Source organism: Ovis canadensis, chromosome 1 (assembly GCF_042477335.2).
Source record: "Ovis canadensis isolate MfBH-ARS-UI-01 breed Bighorn chromosome 1, ARS-UI_OviCan_v2, whole genome shotgun sequence".
NCBI classification, from domain to species: domain Eukaryota; kingdom Metazoa; phylum Chordata; class Mammalia; order Artiodactyla; family Bovidae; genus Ovis; species Ovis canadensis.
The window spans coordinates 15,984,198-16,005,316 of record NC_091245.1 but is presented as its reverse complement, the minus strand read 5'-3'; the positions used below and the strand labels follow the sequence as shown (position 1 = coordinate 16,005,316).

The following is a 21,119-nucleotide window of genomic DNA, read 5'->3' as shown; positions in this document are numbered from 1 at the left end:
TGAAGCAACGTCTCTATCTTGTTCACCACTCTTTCCCACACCTCACACAGGACTTGGTGCATGAGCAGATTCCCAATAAATATTGGCTGAGTGAATGAATGAATGAACAGGTTCCCTCTTACACAGCTGTGGGCTTCCACTTGCCACCTATCTGGGGAGATGGGTATAGGAAGAGGTGCTCCTCTCCCCAGCAGAATGGTGAGAGAAAGAGGCAGGACCCAAGACAGGGCAAAGGAGGACACAGGAGAGGAGGTTCCAGAAGGCAAAGTTGAGACCAACTCTTTCTTCCCAGCCCCTCACTTCTGTCCTGCCAAGCACTCACCCCATTCCTCCTCCCTTCTGCCCTCTTCACTGACCCCCACGACTCTACTCCATCCCCATCCTCACCCCAGTTCACTTAACCTTGCAGTCTGAGTACCCCTCCCTGATTTACAATCCTACAATGACTCCTCATGGTTCACCACCTGAGGTTCTCAGCCCAGAGTTTGAGGCTGTACACACACTAGGCATTGCCCACGCTCCTCTCTTCCATACCCTGTCTATTTCCACCTTGGTGACTTTCATGTTCTCTCCTCTCCTCAGGATGGTCCCTCTTTTCCCCCAAGAATCCCTGATCTGCTTTGAGGAATGCTAGCTCAGCCCCTGATTGGGATTCCTGGCCCACTCTGAGGATCCCAGGACCCCTTTGTGCAGAGACAGTTTCTACCTCTGTCTGCTCCCAACCTACCAACAACAGCTCATTAGGATCCATCCATTAAGGGTAAAGCCTGTTCTGACTCCTCCACATCTCCCAGGCTGGCCAAGAAGAAGCTTAGACAGTATCTGGGGAGGAAACAAGAAGACCCAGGTCTCCAGGGCCTTGAGCATCCATGAGTCAGGCATTTCCCACTGTCCTCTGCAGCCTGAGATTTCTGGGTAAGGGCACCTTGGGGTTCCGACAGAGTTGGGTGGATGGAGGGAGAGCCAATGCAAGTCCATCTTGAACACTGGTGGGACTGGGAAAGAGTACAAATGGAGACCCACACACTATAAGCCAACAAGCTGTTAAATAAAATACGCTCTATCCTTCCTGACATATTCACCTTCGTACCGATCTGGAAGGCTAGGTTCGAGTTTAAAATCTTTGACTCCTTGGTGTCCCTTGCTAGAATCTGGCAGAGAGGGGACAGCCAGCCCCTGCTCCCCTCCAGTGTCCAGCCCCTGGTGCGCCCTCTTCTCCACCCACACTGGGCTCATTCCTCACTGGAAGGGCCTCGGGTACATTCCTGTGGCAGCTCCAGCCTGCTCTGATCGACACTGGCTGCAAACATTTGCTCTTGATCCTAGGAGCACTCACACAGCACTGGACCTTGGGCTGGTAAACCAGTAAAGAGGCCTGTGCTAGCCCTGAAATGGGAACTCCAGGGTCTCCTGGAGTGTGTTCTAGAATAAGGAGGGTCATGCATAGACTCCAGGTTGGTGGCATGTAGGGCTATAGAGGCTGAGTGGGCAGAAGTCTGGACCCCCACCCTTGATTTCACCCGGAGCAGCTCAGCTTTAATGTATTTATATATTGTACTCCTGTGTCACATTTCCTTTAAAGAACCAGATCTACTGCTTAAAAGTTTGCACCATCAGGACCCTTTCCCCCTGCTGAACTGTGGGGAAGCTGAGGTTACCGGGACCACAGTCATACAGCAGTTTAGAGCCAAGGCAGAGCTCAATCCCAGGATTCCCGCTTCCTCCCCAGGCCCTGGCCTTCATGAGCACGTTTCTGATCAGTAAGACCCAGTGCCTCTAGCAGACAGGCCACTGGGAGGTAGTGAGAGCCCAGTCCGTAGTGGGGTTTAAGCAGGCCTGCTGCTGGGGCCTCCTGCCTTGACAGGGGCTGGACCCTCCACTCAGGACGCTCAGCTCAGGACTGGATTGAGAGGCCAGAACAGGCCTGAGAAGGAGAGGGAGTCCTGGTATAAATAACCGTGGGGGGCCGAGATGTTTGGGCCCGTCTCCTGGGAGACGGCTGTGTTTACCGCCCAGCGAGGGGGAGCGCGGCCCACACATTTGCCTCCCTGACTTGTAGCCAAATTTCTCCAGGAAGGGGTGGCCCAGCATTAGCCCCAAACGCTCAAAACTCGGCACCCTATCAGGTCCTCTCCCTAACTCTGCCCCAGCCTGGGCCCCAAACCTCCCTGCCATTGCCCCATCCTTGAGCCCCAAATGCTGCAGGGTACTGCAGCTCCACCAGTCACAGGCGGCCCAGCATCTGCCCCCATAGGTCCCAACTCGGCCTCAGCTGGTGTGGGGGTGGGGCGGGGAGCACAGGCAGGGCAAGGGGAGGCCCCAAGCAGAGGAGCCGGGTGCTTGCCAGGGATTTGAGCTGGGGCTGCTGGGCATGGAGGGGTGGCAGCCAGGGACAAACCTCTCCCACGGCCCTGGCCAAGACAGAAGAGGGCTGCAGACCCTGGATTAGAAAAGTACAAATCCGTCTCCCCACCCCGTGCCCACCCCATGCCTGTCATGTGCAGGGCATTAGATGGCCGGACTCCAACGTGGGAGAGGCTGGCAGGTGCCCCGTTAGTCACGCCATGACCAGCTCTTCTCTCCAGCTAGGCAGGCCACGAGAAAAAAACTTGATGCAGGAGGGCAAGTGGAAAGGTCCCTTCCCCATGGGGTGGCAGCTGCAGCCTGGCCCAAGCACAGAAGCATAGGGGCTGATGTGAGCTGAGTTCCAGCCTGCCAGCCAGCCTAACCACACACACACACACACACACACACACACACACACACACACTTACTTTGGCCAACCAACGGATGGAGCTTGCTTGGGACACCAGCTGCTTTTCACTGAGAGCTCAAAATAGGAGCCGTGTCGATCAGGGGTCCTAGACAGGTGCCCAGACACCTGGGCTCCAGCCCTATATCAGCTACTTCTCAGCTGAATGCCCTTGGGCAAGTCACTTCTTCCTGAGCCTCAGTATAAAGATAGTGTAATAAATATCTTCCTCCATCATTGTGAGAATTCAGTGAGATTCATTGAGTAAACATTGATTAAGCCCCATGATGGGTCAGGCAGGCCTTAAAGCCTCAAATGGGAGAGGTGATGCTCTTCCCAGTATGAGGTAGCATTTTGGACCCCGAGGCCGAAGCTCAGAGATGTGAAGAGACCTGCCCAAGACCACACAGAGGGGATCTGAGCCCAGGCCAGCGCTGCAGAGAGGTTTGCTCTGGTTCTTTATTGTTGATGGGGACAATTGGGACTGTTGGGCTGAGCCTGGGCTCTGCCACTAGCCGAAGTTTGTTGCATGCCCTCTTCTGGGCCCCAGTTTCTGCATCAGGGGGACTGAGGGGGCTGGGTGGGGTCAGTGATTTCCACACCCTAACTGGCAGACAGGGAGGGAGCAAGGAGTTCAACAGGCTAAGCCTTGTGGGCTCTGCCCCTTTCCCCCAGGTACCCCACCATCCACTGGGCCAAACCCAGGTGCTCTTGTGGGGTTGTTCTAAGATCACTGTTCTGGGTACCCCCACAGACCCCAGAGCCCCATCAGAGCCTGCACCTACCCACTCTGCTTCCAAGGCCTCCCTCAGCTCATTCACACACACCTTCCCCCAGGCCAGGCTTTGCATAAGCAGCTGAACTTTCCATACAGGCAAAAACCTAGGGCTTCAGGCCAGGTCCAGCCCGGCCCTGGCAGGGTTAGTGGGCAGCTCCAGAGGAGCCACTCAGACGGCTGGGCCGTGAAGGGAAGGCAGAGGGAAAGAAAGGCCAGGCCAGTGGCACCCGCCCCAGAGCTCCCCACAGGAGTCTGCCCCCCTTGCTAGACCCAGAGGGGCGTTTCTCAGACACCAATTCACCCATGGCACCCCTGTCCCCAGTTCTTTCCTGAACCCAGTCTCCTCCAGGAAGTCTCCGCTCCTCAGCCTGCAGTTCTCAGCCTGGCCTCACTCACGCTCCAGCCTCTTGCCTGCACACCTCCCGCCCCATCCAGGCTCCCACTCTCCTGCCCTCTCTCAGTTCTTTGCAAGACATTCAGCCCCACCTCAGGGCTTTGCCCATACTAGTCCCTCGGCCTAGAATGCTGTTCCCTCCTCTTCTTTGCCTGGTTGACTCTGGCTCCTCACGTTTCAGGTCTCCGCTGAAACCTCTTCCTCTGGGAAGCCTTCCCAGTCACCACCAGTTTGGGGCTGGGCTCGGCTCCTCTGAGCTGGGCCTCCACAGGATTCCACCCAGACAGCTGCCAGCCGCCTGGCACATCTCCCGCCAGGGAGCAGGGGGGAGTCTGATTCATTGCTCTGTCCCCAGCTCTTGGGATAGGGCCTGGCCCCTCAAGGACTGCCAGGCAAGGCTTCCCAAATGAAAGAGCAAGAAAGTGTAGAACTGGGATAGAGACAGAACCTGAACCTGAAGGCTCAGCTGGTCCTCGCAGCAGCCTCCCCGCAGGCAGGCCCATCGGGGCCAGTTAGGTATGCATGTGTGTGCTCAGTCGTGGCTGACTCTTTGTGACCCCAGGGACTGTAGCCTGCCATGGGATTCTCCAGGCAAAAATACTGGAGTGGGTTGCCTGAGCCATCGGGGAAGCCCCCAGTTAGGAATAATCTGGTGGGAAAGATGACGGCCTCTAGAGCTAGACTCTGGGCTTTGACTGACTCCTGGCCCCACAACCTATACTCATGCAAGTTACTCAACCTCTCTGTACCTCGGCCTCCTCATCTGAAAAATGGGCATAACCATAGAACCTACCTCCTCTGGTCACTGAGAGGAAAAAGTGAAAGGAAAAATGGCAAGTCCTCAGAGCAGTGTCAGCACACAGCAGGTCCTCCGTAAGCATGGGCTCTTATTACCTTTATTATTATTAAGAGGCCCAGCAACAGGGGAGGCTGAACCTCAGAGAGGGAGGCAACTGTCTGAAGTCACCCAGCGGGAAGGTGTGCCTTGCTTTCCCAGCCCAGGCCACACTCCCTCTGTATACGGCAAGTGTGCCCCACCCTGGCTCGCCCACTGGAGCCCAGTGAACCTGCTCCCACCTTCTCACATCACAGAGGCCCTCCCACTCAGGCTTCAGGGCGGTCCTCCTGGATCCTCGCCGCTTAGTGGCTGCGTGACAGGGCACATGCTGACCATTTAAGCTTCAGTGTCCTCTCCTATGGACTTGCCTGGTGGCTCAGCTGGTAAAGAATCTGTCTGCAATGCAGGAGACCCTGGTTCGATTCCTGGGTTGGGAAGATCCCCTGGAGGAGGGCGTGGCAACCCACTCCAGTATTCTTGCCTGGAGAATCCCATGGACAGAGCAGCCTGGCGGGTTCAGTCCATGGGGTCACAAAGAGTCGGACACGACTGAGCCACTAAGCACAGCACAGCATCCTCCTCTATACAATAGAGTGATGACAGTGCCTACCTCCTAGGGCTCTGAAAAGGATTAAATGAAGTGCAATAGCATGTGGAAAATACCCCATAACTGGCACCATACCCCATACAGGTTAGACTAGGAAACTCATTAGTATATGAAAACTGTTAGAACTCTGGGCCTCTCAGCCTGGCCCCAGTAAGGTTGTCACAGAGACCCCACCCCCACCCCGCCCCAGGCCCCCAGCGACTCTGCAGGGGCTCCTGAGGAATTGCTAGTCTGGAATACATGCTCTTCAGGCCAGGGTGAGAAGAGGGAGCGTGCGCTGGGGAACAGGGAGGGCAGAAGCACAGGAGGCCCTGTTCCTCACAGCACTTTGTAGTCCGTGAGCCACCTGATGCTGGGGGCAGGCAGAGATGATAACTGTCCTTCTCCATGGATGATGGGAAGCAAGAGCCTGAGCGAGGCTGAGTCACCTGCCTGAGGTTACACAGCCTTTAAGAAGCAGAGGTGGGCACCAATCCCCAGCCTGCTGACTCTGGGTTCAGTGTTCCTTTAACTGAGGGGCAAGCCCTGATCCTGGGTGACCTGCCCCATCCTCCATGCAGACCAGTCTTGGCAAGAGCCCTGGGCTGGTCCTCGCTGCACTCCAGGGCAGGCTGGCCCGGAGGCCCAGGAGAAATAGGGCAGACTGACAGCACCCCCAGCCCTCTAATCCTTCCTTTCCTACCTGGACGCCTCAGACTTCTGGTCCCAATGCTCAGGCGGGAGGAGGCAGGATGGCGCCCAGACTCAGGGATTTCACGCAAGGGTAGAATTTTCAAAAACAATTTAGGGACTGCATGAGGTTGTCAACTTTTTCATTTCACCAAGTAAGGACATTCTTTAAAAAATTCCCAGGCCCATCATTTCATAAGAGAAAGGACATAATCTCAGACTAAATGACAGTCCTTTAAATGGAATAAGTTTAGCTTTATGAAAAAGTCACCACGTTGTCCTTAGTTCTCTCAGCTTTGCCTTAGGTCACTGAAAAAAGCCCGGGTCTGCTGACGCATGTGAGACTCCTCTGGAGCTTGGGCTTGGGAGTCACACAAACACGGGCTTGAATCCTGACTCCACCAAGTCATGTCACTTGGTGCACATGATTCCCGCCTTCTGAGCCACAGTTTCCTATCTGCAAAATGGGAACATGAGTAGTGCTGCCACATAGCAGTACCTGGGGAGGTAAGTGGTCTAGTTTGCAGAGCCCTAGTTCTGATAAGAGATCAATCAAGCCCGGGCTCCCAGCCAGTGGTGCCTCCCTGATCTGCCACTGCCTAAGGCTCTCCATCATCCACAGGGTAAAGCCCACCTTTATAGCCTGACCCTCGGGGCCTTGGACACATCAGACTCTGCAGATCCTAGGGCGAAGAGGATAGAGGAGCAGAGTACCACCTCAAAGCCTTTTCTCTAGCTTTTGCTGCCACCTGAAGCGCATTCAGGACAAAAATCACAAGCGTTTCCAGCTCACTGCCTGCACCCAGAGGACCTAGGGGTCCTTTTTCCACTCCTCTCTAATCAGCAAAACCCTTCTCATCCTTACAGCCTGCCTCAATGTCACCTTCATTCCCTGGCTCAGCAAACATTCACTGATTACCAACCAAGAACTGTGCTCAACCCCCACCAGCGAGAGGAGCCCAGAACACACAGAGTGGGTGAGTAGAGCTCAGGGGTCTCTGAAGGGCCCCCAGTCAAGCTTCAGGTGGAGCATGCAGTGATTCCAAGAAGATGTGGTGGTTCAAACTGGGATTTGAAGGAAAGATCGGAGTTCTCTAGATGACGGGGTGGGCGGGAGAGGGGAGGGAGTTTGAGGCAGAAGGAAAAGCATCTGGAGTATTGAAGGCACACCTGGGCGCACTCCAAGCTGTTTCTTCGGCGAGGAGCCAAGGATGCTTGAGAAAGGGCTTCCTGACTTGGGCCCTAGGGGTAGAGAAGTCACTGCTTGGGAGGGGGAGGGTAGATCTGGAGACAAATGCCAAGCCTGAGGTTCCTTGCGGATGAAAAGGCAAGGGGTCCACAGGAAGCTTAGGGATGAAACTGCAGAGTGGGAGGCTGTCATCACAGAGGTGACCCCCCCCCCCACCCCGGCACCAAGTCAGAGGAGTATGTGAGACACACCCTCACTCACACAGAAATTGTACATGGAGAAGAGGACCCAGGACAGAGCCCCAGGAGCCCCAAATATTCAAGGAGCAGAAGGAGGAGGCAGCTGACAGAACCCTGGTAAGAGCCCAAGGGAAGGGCCTGTGCGAGCAAGGAGGCAGCAGGGCAACATCCCAGGAGCCACATCCTGGGTTCAAATCCTGTTTCAACAACTTATTAGCTATGTTGACTTTGGGCCTTACTTTCCCTATCTGTAAAATGGGGCTAGTTTATTTTTCAACAGAAAGGAAGACAAAGGACATGAGGTAGGGGGGAGAGGCATGGTTCATATGTTCCTCCCCCATCCTGTGTCTCTCCCACCAGATGGTTACCAGTCCCCAGAGGCTGGAAGATTAGATGAGTAAATGAAACCAGGGACTGCCCCCAACTCTCAGAGGACACAGTGGAACTGGCAGGCAGCTCCCCTCTGTTCTCAGCAACTCTAGCACAACTCTCATCTATTGCGGAGGGGAGGTGGAGAAGGCCCCAGGCGTGCTGGATTCTTCCTCCTGGCCTCAGTTTCCCCAACTGTAAAGTGAAGCTATGACCTGCTTGAGCTCAGAGGCCCTTCTGCTTTTGATGCTCTGCGGCAGGAGGAAGGGTGAGGGGAGAAAGGCCTGTTCCAGACCTGCTGGTGTTGCCCCAGGGAAGGTGGTCCCACACGGGTCTGGGCCCCACTGTCCCCAGGGCCGGGTTCTTCCAGAAGAGGGTGGCAGCCGGGCCAAGCAGGGCAGGAGCAGAGGCGCCGGGATTATGCTGACAGAGCGGTTCCTTCTCCCTTTTTCTCTCCCTACCCCTCCCCTCCCAGGGGACAGCCGAGCCCAGCAAAAAATAAACCCAAAGACAATGACCTGGACGGGCCTGAGGCTCCCAGGGAGGAGCAGCAGGGAAGCAAGGATGGAAGAGAGGTAGCCTGCGCCCACCCTCCCTGAAAGCTCAAGGGTGCCTGATCTGTTCCTCCCCTGCCCCCAACAGAGGGGCTCAAGCAGCTCCATCCACTCTCCTTCCCTCACATTGTGAGGGGCCACTTGCTTGATAGGGACAATGAGCAGAGAAAATCTTGTCCAACCCAGCCAGAGATGGGTTCCCCAGCATTGGAAAGGGTACCCCAGGGAATCTCACTCTGCCTCCTGGGGTGGAGCAGTCAGTCCCTCCTGCTGTCTGACCTCCATCTCACCTGCTTCAGTGGGTCCCTTTATCTCCAGCTCCCAACCACTTCCCCAGCTGCCTGGCCTGGATGTCTGAGGAGTCTCAGGAGAAAGCGTTCCCCAGATTTCCCTGCAGGGATTAGGGAGGGCCCCTGGGCTGGAGACCCCATTCCAACCATCGCTCCCCAAATCTCAGAAGGGAAGGAATGGCTGAATCCCTGCTCCCTTGCCTCCCTCCCTCAGGCACTGCCCACGGATTCCCAGCTCAATTAGTCTGCTGCCTGGGGCTGCCCCTCCCATGCTCATTACACCCCAGGTGCCAACCCCCAGGGCAAGCAGATCCTGCCTGAGGGACAAAAGTTGCCCAGAAAACCTGAAGTCCTGCAGTGGGGGCTTTATAGGAGCCCCAGAAGCCTGATCAGCACCCTCTCCCCAGCCCCTCAGGGTCCCCGCTAGAAGGCGGGCAGTCTTTTGAGTGCCCTTGTCAGTGCTGCCCACTCCTGGGGGTGGGGCTCAGGGAGAATGTGCTGGAGAACTCCCACCACCCCACACCCTACAAGGCTGAAGGTCTGAGACAGCGGCTCCTCCCATTCATCCAGAGTCCCACTGTGCCAGGCAGCCCTTACCAGCCCACTTTCCTGTTTAGCCCCATTTTATAGAGGGGGACAGTGAGGCTCAGGGGCTGGGGTGGAGTAGGGGGCAGGCATCTTCCCAGCAAGTGCTGGGACCAAGACCTCTCAATCTCCTTGGGGATGCCCTGTGCCTATCCACAGAAGAGCATGCTCAGGAGAGAGTGGGGGGTGGCCCTCCCCTCCCTGCCCATGCCCTTAGGTCCCACAACTCCACTTCTACCTGCCTGGGGCCAGGCTAGCTGCAGGGTTTGACCTCAGCTGTGCAGTAACACTCTCATGGATGCCCTCCTCTTTGTACACACACGGACACGCACACACCTCCACCCTCTCTGGGAGCCCCCGGGAGAGGAGGCAGGAAAGCCCAGTGGTCCAGACAGACTCTACAGCCTCCTCGCTAGACAGCCCCCACCACCGCCGCCAGGCTGGGGCAGACCTGCCTGTCTCCCTCTGCCTCCCCAGACCTGGTACAGAGTTAATGCTCTTTAACGCTATTTGTCAAGTGAAGGAAGGAACTGTCAGTGAGATGCTAGGCACCCAGCTTGGCGTCCTGGAGCCACCATCTCACTCGCTGCGGGACCCTGGGCAGGTGTGTGACGTCCCCTCACCAGCCCCACTTTCCTCGAGTGGGCATGAGCATAACAACAGGGCCCAGCTGATGTAATGGCTGCAAGGGTTAACAGAGAGAGTGCCACGGAGCATTCCTCAGACGCCTACAGAGACACGTCCTCAGGCTCCCCGCTCCCCGTGCGAGCTGCTCACCCCGCAACCCAGGGGAATGCAGCTCCTGCTCTGTCCTGGGGAAGACCCAGATACACTCACGGTGCTGACAAGGACATCCATCAAACCTCTCCCCGGGGAGGAGCGTGATGACAACAACAACAACAACAACAACAACATAATAATGGTGATACTCAGGTGCTTCCCCTCACTTGGCCCTGACAGTTCTAGAGGCAGGTGTTATGAGTCCTATTTTTTTCTGATGAGAAAACAGAAGCTCAGAGAGGTTAAGTAACTCGCCCAAGGACACGTAACTGCCAAGAGTAGAACCAGAAATGAACCCGAATCTGGCAGACCCGGATCCCATACTCTTAACCCGCGGTGGGGCAACCTCTGGGGAAACGAAAAGTCCCCCCGTTCATCCATCTCAGCCCCACAACTGTCAGACACTCAGAATTCCCTGCCGGGCCCGCAGCCCATAAGAAGGTCAGCCCTGGCCAAAGACCCACAGGTGTGCATGTGGGCAGAGGAAGGGAGCTGAGAAAACCTCCAGCTGGCTTCTCCAAGTCTGGCGAAGTTCCCCACACGGCCTCCTCTGGGTCTGCAGAGCCTTCCTCTCTCCCTGTTCCCCAGGCCATTTCAGCTCCCTTGACTGGCTCTGAGAACCTTAAATTTATCACCCACTCAAAGTACTGCCATCAGCCTAAGAAGAATCACCTCTTGAAACTCTCCTGGCTCCTACATTCTGAAAATATAGATTTCTGCAGCAACAGACACGGAAGTTAGACCTCCAGCAGGGCTTCCTCAAAGGAAGGAACGAATGTACCATGGAGCTGGGATGGGGTCATAGACAATAAGAGATCCAACATGCTCCAGTGACCCCCCCCCCCACCAAGGAGAATGTGGAAAGGAGGGAGCAAAGGAGTGGAAGGGGAAAGGAGAGAGAGAGAAGGGCTCGAAGGCTGGCAGGACAGCCTCTCCACTTCCCTTCTTACAAAGGCCAACCTAAAGGACTGACACTGAAAGACAGCAGAACAAAACCGTGGGTCACACCCCAAGACTCTCGCCATCGCAAGGCCAAGTTCCTGGAGCAATCTTCCTCATCAGCTGAGCGATGAAAAATCGTATCTAAAACCCTGATCTGGGACTTCCCTGGTGGTCCAGTGGCTAAGAACCTGTGCTCCCGATACAGGGGTCTAGGTTCAATCCTTAGGCAGGGAACTAGATCCCACATGCTGCAGCTAAACTAAAGATCCCACATGCTTCAGTGAAGATCCTGGGTGCTGCTGCTGCTGCCGCCGCTAAGTCGCTTCAGTCGTGTCCGACTCTGTGTGACCCCACAGACGGCAGCCCACCAGGCTCCGCCATCCCTGGGATTCTCCAGGCAAGAACACTGGAGTGGGTTGCCATTTCCTTCTCCAGTGCATGAAAGTGAAAAGTGAAAGTGAAGTCACTGAGTCGTATCCAACTCTCAGCGACCCCATGGACTGCAGCCTACCAGGCTCCTCCATCCATGGGATTTTCCAGGCAAGAGTACTGGCGTGGGGTGCCATTGCCTTCTCTGTATCCTGTGTGAGGTGCAGCCAAATAAACAAAAACATTCAAGTCCTGATCTGAGAGGCAGAAGGCCTCGGTTCCAGGCACAGCTCTACCACCAACACATCAGATGTGATCTTGGGCAAGTACCTGCCCCTTTCAGTGTCTTAGTGAACTCAGCAGTGCACCACAGGGCCCTTCAGGAGAAGCAAAGGCTGGCAAAGTGCTAGGAAGTCAGCCACCCACTCCCACATGGGTCTGGGGCTGCCCAAGGTGGATGAAGAAACACACACAGACCCATAAGGGCACTCCTGCAGCTGTGGACAGGCAGGGGCAGAAAACTCAAGAGATGGGACCGACTCTGCCCTGTCCTAGAGGTTTAGGCTGGGGCGCGGACCCAAGTGTGTGTCTGTGAAGACAGAGAAAAGGTGGGAGCAGCTGTGCAGTAGACTTCCTTCCCTTGGGTGTGTGCTAGGTGTGCTCTTATGACATCCATGGGCAGCTGTGTCCAAGTTGCCAAGAGTGCATGCGTAAGACAGACAGACCGATGGGCATATAGAGGGGATGTGTGTGTGCAGATCCATTGCCATGCACAACCAAAGTGTGACTGCATGTGTGAGGCTGGGCAATTGCCATCCAGTTTCACAAAATCCTGCCACTGCCCACCTCCCTACCCCCCGCTGCCTGTGTGCTAGGGACACAGGGACAAAGGCGCGGGAGCACAGCTCCTGAGCAACCCCGGGCTGGGGTGCAGGCTGGAGGCAAGGTGCAGGAGGAAGACAGTGTGGGCAGCCCCAGCTCTGGGCTGAGGCTCCCCAACACTGATTGCGAGACCTCTCCTGAGCCTCAGTTTCCTCACCAGCACGAGGAGGACACCAGCACCCCCCTTGCCGGGCTGCTGAAGGACACAGCAACTGTGGTTTATAGAGGACGCTTAGCTCGGTGCTCGGCACATAGCTGATGATCCATATGTGATCAGCAATTTCAGTTCAAACTTCAAGAGCCAACCCAGGCAGCCTCAGGGAGCATCAGGGAGGCCCTGCACAGGCAGGCAGGAGTCTTCGGCTCCAGCCCTTGCACCTGCCACTGATCTCCTGTGTGATGGGTCTCCAGAGCCTCGGTTTTCTCATCAACAAAATGGGGCTGTCAAAATGTGTGGCCCCTTCCCTGGGGTCTCTGGGCACTCTTTGCTGGCCATGTTCTTTCTCAGACAGTCAGGATGGGAGGTGGGGGGACGCCGGGGTTGGGAGGCTGAGGGCTTCGGGAGCTGCCGCTGCCTCCTTCCCTCCCCATTCCCACAGCTTCTGACCCCAGGGACAAGGCTGCTGGAGGATGTTTACAGAGTGTAAACCTTCACTTAGAGAAAGTTCGCGGGGCAGCTGGGGGCTGGGAGCTGCAAGAGTCCCACAGCAGCACAGCAGAGTGGGGAAGACGAGGGGAGATGGTGCTTTGCTCGGACTTGCCCCTTCCAGCCTCTGACTTCAAAAGGGAGGCCGGCGTGGCCCTTGGCAGGGGGCAGCAAGGAGCAAAGATCCCTTCCAAGGGCTCAGAAGCAGGATAGGCAGTGATGTGGTTTCTCAAAATTCAAAGAGCAGGGCCTGTGAAGAGTTGAGGGCTGAAATGAAGGACTGGGGCCCAGGGGAGGAGAGTGGGGGCTTGGTGACAGGACCAAGGGCCTGGAGGGAGGCGGGAGAGCTCGCAGGGCCAGCAGTCCCTCTTTCTGGATCTCAATGAGAAGACAGGAGTCAGCGGGTTCCCACTTCCCAGCGGCTGTAGCCGCTGGCAGGAGAGGCAGAACTAGGGCTGGTCCTCTGGGCAATCGCCCACACCTCGGGGCCAGAGACGGTGTGGGTTCTGGGTGGAGCCCAGAGGCACCTGGCTGGCAGGTGCGAGGAAGGTGTGCCCTGGGGTGAAAGGGCCGGCTCACCTCCATTCCCTCCTCTCTGAGTCCTTCTCCCAGAGGCTTCCCTGCTGGGGCCCCTCCCACCAGGGCCCACATCTCCCGCAAGGGGCTCCTAGCTACCTGTGCACCCTGGACTCCCCTCGTTTGGGCTGCCTGTGAGGGTCACTGGGGATGGGGGAAGGATTTTGACCAAAAGTGGAACAATCGGGGTCGAAGTCCAATGGTAGGAAGCACTTTCTGGCTCACCTAAGACCCTGCAGGGAGTGACCCCACATCTGGAGCTCCTCAAGAGCAGGAGAGGCCTCCCAAGCAGCCCCCTCCCCTGAGCCCAATAATACCATCCATCCCTCACGCTCCCGCAGGCCCCTGCAGCTCACCAAAGTCTTTCCTACCCATTGCTCATCCAAGTCGAAGGCCCACAAGGCTGGGGTTTCTCCCCACTCTGATGGCCCAGAGATCTAAAGCTCAGAGAGCTGTGGTGATCAGCCCAAGACTGCACAGCATGCAAGAGGTGGGGTTCCTGACCTCTAAGATGAATGACCAGTTCCCCGAGATCCCCAAACATCCGGACATTTTCATGCCGTGTTTCATCTCCCAGAGTTCCCGAGAGATGCCTCAGCCTTGGGCTCCTGGGGACAAGTGGTCAGAACTAGCCTGGCCCTGGCCAGGGCATTCCTGGCATCCAGAAAGGGCAGGATGTGGGGCAAAGGTACCAGCAGATTTAGCTCCTGGAGAGGAAGGAGCGGCCCCTCCAGAGGAGGGGAAGACAGTGTTGGCCAGAGGACACAAGGTGGGTCCTTCACCCCCAGTGACCTTTACAGGGGCTGAGAGGCCGGGCCTGGGGATGAAGGACCCCCACCTTAGAGCCCTAGTGCTTTCCCAGGCCCAGCCTTGCCTTGGAAAAGTCATGTCCCAAGTGGAGCCCGCAGAGTGTCTCAGGCTCTGCGAGCACCCAGGCTGTAGGGTGGGCAAGGGCATCTCAACGCAGAGGCTCTTAATTAGCAGTCCCCTGCCCCTCATGCCCGATGCCACTGTCCCTGCTACCCCAGCACAGAACCTGTAGCACTCCAACAGCACTCTCTGCAGCGAAAAATTCACCCAGGCCCTCCCAATGGGCACTGGGGATTGGGTTGCTCCTAACCACTGACCCTGACCCTAAGTCTGGCCTCATGTCTAGAGCAATCTCAACTCTCTGCCCCACCCCTACCTGGCCTACCCGAGGTCCCTGCACCAAGCCGTGGCTGTCATCCCCGGCAGGCTGGCACCGAGGTGCAAAAAAGGGAACATGCAGGCTGAAAGAGCTCCCTTCCTGTACCCTCCATGTAGTCAGGGGTCTCCTTTCCCAGCATTTCCTCCCCTCCCGTCGGAAATTCTGTGGGCCAGTTAGGACTCGGCAGAGGCAGCAGTGGGTCAGGCAGAAAGACAGACCAAAGACAGGTGGAAACAGACAGGCACACAGATAACTGGACAGGTCAACTGAAGGGTGAAAACGGACGAGCAGGAGAGATGGAGGCACAGGACAACTCACACACAGACAGAAACTCACTCTGGCAGAAGGACAGTCAGACAGGCAGAAGGACTGTAGGGTAGTCCAGTGGACAGGCAAGGGGACCACCCAGGAGACCCTAAGACCAGAAGGCCCTCTCTGGGGACAGCAATAAGGGATTCGTATCGGCACAGTTTCCAGGGACCAGAGGTCTCTCTCTCGGGCACCTTTGAGCGTCCGAGCGCCAGGCCCAGTCTTTCAACTGATATCTGCCGGGCCTCTCATGTTCCCGGCTGGGCCAGGCCGTCCCCCAAGACAGAACTCTGAGCTGCCAAAATTCACTCTTTACATCCAAGAAGGGTCAGTGTTTTTGAAAGTTGTAGGAGCCTGGTGAGGGGGAGGAGGGGGCCCGCAGCCTGGGTGTTTCCAAACCTACCCCTCTCCTCTTTCTTTTCCCCTGGGGGTGCTCAGAGCCAGGCCTGGTGCTCCCTGGTGCGGCCCGGGAGCTGGGCAGGCTAGCTGGCAGAGCCCACAGGGCAGGCGGCATGGCCCACTGCTGCCACGGGGAAGTTGAGGGTGGAAGGGAAGACTGCGTGAAGACTCACAGAAGTCAGCACATGCCAGTGTCAGAACTCCGGTGGCTCAAGGGGACTCCCAAACACCTATAATTGGGGGCCAGTCCTGGGCTGGGGTGGAGGTCGTCCCTGGAGAGGGACATCTCTGAGGGGAGCCCAGGTAGGAACCTACTGCGGCTACAGAGCTGTGGAGAGGGTGACAGTGTAGGAGGGCCAAAGGGTCCTCTGTGTCTGGGACACGGGAAGACAGAAGTGAGGAAGAGAAAAAAGGGAGCCACACTTTAGTGGCTCCAGATTGAAGAGAGATGGGGGACAAGAAGCAGGCGTGGGGAGTACCTGGAACAGAGGAGCAGGGATTGGAGAAAGGGTGGAAATAAGGAGTTGAGGTAGGGGAGGTCAGAAGCCAGGTCAGGCAAGGGTCAGGACTTGGAGAGCGGGGATTAGGATCAGGCTGAGGGGGATCAGAAAGCGGGCTCAGATCTGGGGGCAGAGCGACGAGGGTCGGCCGGCCTCGGGGCTGGGGGCCAGGAGGCGGAGCCAGGGCGGGGCGGCCGTTCCCCCCTGGGCCCAGGCTCCAGCAGGGGCCGCGCGGGACGGCAGCGCTGGCTGGGTCGCAAACTCACATGAAGACGTGGTAGGCGAAGGCCCAGCCGCGGGGGCGCTCCAGCACGTTGTAGACCCAGTTCTGCAGGCGGCGGTAGCGCTTGTGCGCGGCGGAGGAGCGCTGGCCGCAGGCGGAGCCCGAGCGCGAGCCCGGTCCTGGGAGGGGTGCGCCCGGCGGCAGGGGGCTGCCCAGGAGGCCCAGGCGACGCGGGGAGCCGCCCCCGCCCGCCTCGCCCCGCTCGCTCTGCACCGCCGTGAGCGCCACCAGCTCGGCGCGGGGGGCGTCCCCGGGCGGGGGGGCCAGGCCGAGCCGGCGCGGGGGGACCTCGGCCATGGGCGGCGCCGGGCGGGAGGGGGCCGGGGCCGGGTCCGATCCGGAGTTGGGGGCGCGCGCGGGGCGCTCAGCGGCGCATGGCTCGGACCCGGGGCCGGCGGGGCGGCCCGGGGCGGGCGCGGTCGGCGGGGGTTAGGGGTCGGGCCGGGGCCGCTCCGGGGCCGGGGGCGGGCGCTCTGAGTCGGGGGGCCGACTGAGCCCGCGCTGACCGCCCGCTTCCCCGGCGACTGGGGCGGCTCTTTCCGACTCCAACTCTCTTATTACGCGCTCCATGCCGCTCGCCTTTCCACCTGCCGCCGGCGCGCCGCTCACATGTCAGCCTCCCCCGCCCCGCCCCGCCCCCGCCGCCCCCGCCCGCCCCGAGGCCGCCTTCCCAAATCGGGAGGGAGCGAGCGAGCCGGCGAGGCCGGGCGGAGGGAGGGGACGCGCGGGGAGGCGGCGGGAGAACGCCCCCGCCGCGCAGGCCGCCGAGTCGGGGCGGGGACCGGACCGCGTGGTGGCGGCCCCCGGGGGCAGCGCCGGGGCCGGCCGGCCTGCGGGCGCGAGCAGCGCGCCGGGCTTCGCGGAGCTGCGTGGACCTGAAGGCCGGGCTGGGGGCAGGCGGGACACCGCCGGTGTGGTCGCCGGAGCGAGGGGTCGCTGCCGCGGTGGCGGAGGGGCGCGCGTCCCGCGGAGTTTGGGTGCGAGTGGATGCAGACGTGCCCGCTGTGTGCGCCAAGTGGGCGGCTGTGGCTCCTCGAGGTGGTGGGGTTGGGTCAGGAGGGGCGGGGCGGGGGCACGAGGTGGATGGGTGTGCAGGGTCCCGCCCGCTGAGGGTGGCAGTGTCCCCGAGGTGTGACCCGTCGGCTTGCGCCGGTGCGCGTGGTGCGAGATGTGTTAAGCGTGCCCGCGCAGTGTGTGGCGGCGCGCGCAGCACTGTGGGGCTCAGGTGTGTCTGCTCTCCCTCCCACCCACCGCACCTCTGCCCTTCCCTTCTTTAGGCTGCGGGAAGAGCCTCGCTTAGGCCACGCTGCCCCCAAAGTCTCCTCGGATCAGAGGGGCCTGCTCCGCGCCAAGCCGGTCTGAAGCGCAACCTTGCCTCTTCTCCGGGTCAGGGCACGGTTCAGGGCACACGGGTGCTAGGAGGTGGGCTCTGAACCTGCGCGGAGGCCAGACGGTCTCCCCCCGACCCCCTCGCAAAGGTTCACAGAATCCCACCCCAAAACGGCGAGACTTTTCCCCGCTAGAAAGTTCTTGGTGCTTGACCTACTCTCTCTAGCTTTGGGGGAGGCCCTTTCATTCCCGTTAGCCCCCCTTGGTCCCGCCCGCGGTGGTCCTTTGTGTTTCTCCATCCTCCTCCCCTCTTCTCCCGACCAAAGCTTCGGCCCCAACAGCCGCTCCCTCCGCAGGCCCTGCCCCAGGGTGAAGCGCTTCCGCAGCAAACTCTTCCCGGTTCCTCCGGGAGGATCTCGGGGGACGGAGCCGAGCGGGAGGGGCGGCAGAGGGGGCGGGAAGGAGAGCTCGATTCTCAGCTGTCAGCAAAGGCAGCATTGATCTGCTGAGCGCCAGTGGGGGAAGGAGAGAGAGGGAGAGAGGCAGAGCTGCTGGCGGGCAAAGAGGGGGCTGCAGGGAACTGGGGGTCCCCGACTGGGCTTAGCAGTCGGCTTGTACCCCTTCCCCAACAGTGACCCTTTTCCCTCTGCAAGACAGGGACTGCCTTTGGGGTCTAACCTGAATCTCTCTGGCTGTCCTTGGGGCCAGAGCCTGGTGCCCCCAGGGCAGGTTATGCCTCTTCCTCCCTAGTAGCTGGGGAAGGTTTCTGGACCCCAGGGCCCAGCTATGGCTGCACTGCAAAAGCTGGGTTAACCCCTCCTCTCTCCATGAGCTGAAGCTAGCATCCCTTAGATATGCAGCACTACCTTTACAGTCGCTAGGGGACCTCTTGACTGTGCTTCCCCAATCAGGGGCCCTGGGGGGAAGACTAAGGTCTGGGGACTTGAATGGTGGGAAGGAAAGCAGTTTTAAGGGATCTAGGGGGTTTCCTGGGGTCTTTTTGAGGCTCTTCTTCTGTGGCAGAAATGGCACTTAAACACACACTCATCAACACCCCTTCCTTTGTGCTTCCCTTGTGGCTCAGCTGGTAAAGAATCCAGCCGCAATGCGGGAGACCTGGGTTCAATCCCTGCATTGGGAAGATCCCCTGGAGAAGAGAAAGACTACCCACTCCAGTGTTCCGGCCTGGAGAATTCCATGGACTGTACAGTCCATGGGGTTGCAAAGAGTGGGATACAACTGAGTGACTTTCACTTCACTTCTTCATCAACTTCCAGAAGGGCTGAAACTGAGTCTGGTTTGGGAAAGCCGAGCATCAAGTGTGGCATCACCTCTGGATGCCACAGCTTTCTTCCAATTTGTGAGGAGCCCTCACTGTCAGGAGAGGTCTCCCATCCTCTCCCAACTCCAGCTCCAGATGAGCCTCTGAGGCAGCAAGAGGAAAAGAGAGACTGTGACTGTAGCTGGAGGGATGGAAGGTGGATCTTGGGAAGAAGTTTCTTGGGCCCAGAGGCCTGTGTCCCCTGCAGAAACACGTGTAGTGGGACAGGCCCGCCGCTTCCTAAAGTGCAGTCATGTGAGAGTTTCCTGGTGGCCTGGTGGTTAGGATTTTGGACTTTTATTGTCATGGCCTGGTTCAGCCTCTGGTTGGGGAAGTGAGATCCCACATGCTGTGTGGCAAGGACAAATAATAATACTAATAAATAAAGTGGAGAGTCATGGAACTTTTCCTAAGGAGTGGGGGATGAGGATGATGGTTCCAGGAGGACATAAGCAAAGCTTAGTGTGTGTGTGTAGGTGTGTGTGCACGCGTGGAGGCAGAGGAGACAGTCCACTGCAGAGAGGACAGGTGGCCACTCTGAGGGTCACCCAGTGGCCTTCCTGCCCCGTCCGAATTCCAGGGCATGAGTATGACCGGAAGGAGGGCCTTTCCCCAGCACAGTCTTTAGTGACTAAGACACTTTTCTGAGCCCACAGCTGTCTCAGGTGCTCTCGGTCAGCCTCCCTGCTGGAGGTGAGGGAGGGGGCAGGCTGTGGTTCCCTACCCTCCTCCTGCCCTCTCTCCCACCTGCTCCCTTCACCCCATCCTCAGCAGCTTCCTTCCCACTCACCCCCGCCAAACCCCCACATCTCTTCCCGGTAACACTGCCCAGAAGACATTCCGCTCTGCCCTGACTCACTCACTGTCCCACCTGGGCAAGTCCATGCCTGGCTCCGGGCTTCAGGTTCCCCATCTGTCCACAAGAAGGGCTCCAGGATCTTCTGTAATTCATCATTGTCACTTTCATCCATCAATGGAGCAAGTATTGATTGAGAGGAAGATTGGGCAGGGAGAGAGCTCCCATTTGCTGAGCACTGACTGTGCCAGGCCTTGCTTCTGCTGGGACCAGAGCAGCCTGGCACGTGAGAAAGCTGAGGCTCAGAGAGGTGCAGGGACTCACCTCAGGATACACAGCCAGTATCCAGAACTGCCTGTGAGCTGTTCTCTCCCCTGGCCAGCACCACCCACTGTGCCCTGGGTACTGAGATCAGTGCTGAGAGGAGCCACAGATGCCCCAATCTCTGTTCTTTAGGACTTATTTCTGCCAGGGGTTGAGACTCCCAGGTCTGAAAAGGTTGAGGTCTAGAAGTGGTAGGGACCTTCATTACAGGGCCAGGTTCAAGCCTGTCCTTGACTGACAACTTCAGGTCAACCCAAGGGTGCAGATTCGTTTCTGGAGTAGGAAGAGGGTTTTAAGCCAGTGGGTCTCAGGCTTTATTAAGAATAGAATCCTTTTTTACAGACAGAATCTTAAGGTAGCACCGCAGTGTGTAAAGAGCATTCAAGCAAAGGTGTTTGGGTTGAGTCGGGGTGAAGGGGGTTGAGGTCTCACCCACCAGACCTCCTCCTCTTCTCTCTCCACAGCCCAGAAACTATTTGGGTTTTCTTATATATCTAAGCGTTGCTAGAAGTCAGATAAGGAGTGGTCTCCACTGGCAATGGCAGAGTTGGAACCTTCTTGGGGATGGGGTTGGGAGGACTTGGAGAGGTGCTGAGAAGTGCAACAAGTAATGCCTGCAGGTCGCATGAAGGAGGCCCAGAACTTCACGTAGGATGCCTTACCTGTATCGTCTATTTCAGCATCCCAGCAGCCCTCTGAGGTAATACTATTCACACCCCCATTTTACAGACAAGGAGACTGAGACTTGGTGAAGAGTCTTGCCTAGTAAATACCCCTGTGCTATAGTGAATGTGTGTGTGTGTGCGAGTATGTGTACATGAGAGGTGGAGTGGGAAAGGGGAGGATTTACAGAACATGGAGGAGGAAGAGCAAGCTTGATGAGGGGGACACAAGGGCCCTTGAATGCAGGGCTGAAGGGTCTGATTTGGCCTGATAAGAAACAGGGAGCCTGGCGGGGGCTGAGCCTAGGCTTGCTGCAGAGGCTGGGGCTCTGCAGGAGAGAGCTCAGGAAGGGGAGTTGGAGGCATTAGTACTGAGGTTGGCAGTGGGGGCCTGTGGGGAGCGGTAGAAAGAGCACTGAGCAACAGGTCAAGTCTGGGCTCCTGATTCTACTTTTGGACTCGCTGGTACCCTGGGGCACTTCACCTCTGCCCCAGTCTCTCTGGCTATCAGGAAGACTAAATGCAACAATACATGAAAAAGTCACAGC

At 58.0% G+C, this 21,119-nt stretch overlaps 1 protein-coding gene across 2 annotated transcripts in view; it reads right to left on the bottom strand.

The window, feature by feature from the left end:
- KCNQ4 (potassium voltage-gated channel subfamily Q member 4) overlaps positions 1-16,773 on the bottom strand; it is a 59,364-nt gene extending 42,591 nt beyond the window's left edge. The window contains exon 1 of one of the 2 annotated variants that reach the window (XM_069587860.1): positions 16,123-16,773. In XM_069587860.1, the coding sequence (XP_069443961.1) occupies positions 16,123-16,436 (314 nt within the window). In that variant the 5' untranslated portion in view covers positions 16,437-16,773. The remainder of the gene's footprint in view (positions 1-16,122) is intronic. The other variant, XM_069587871.1, reaches the window with a different exon arrangement.
- Between the last annotated feature and the right edge of the window lie 4,346 nt (positions 16,774-21,119).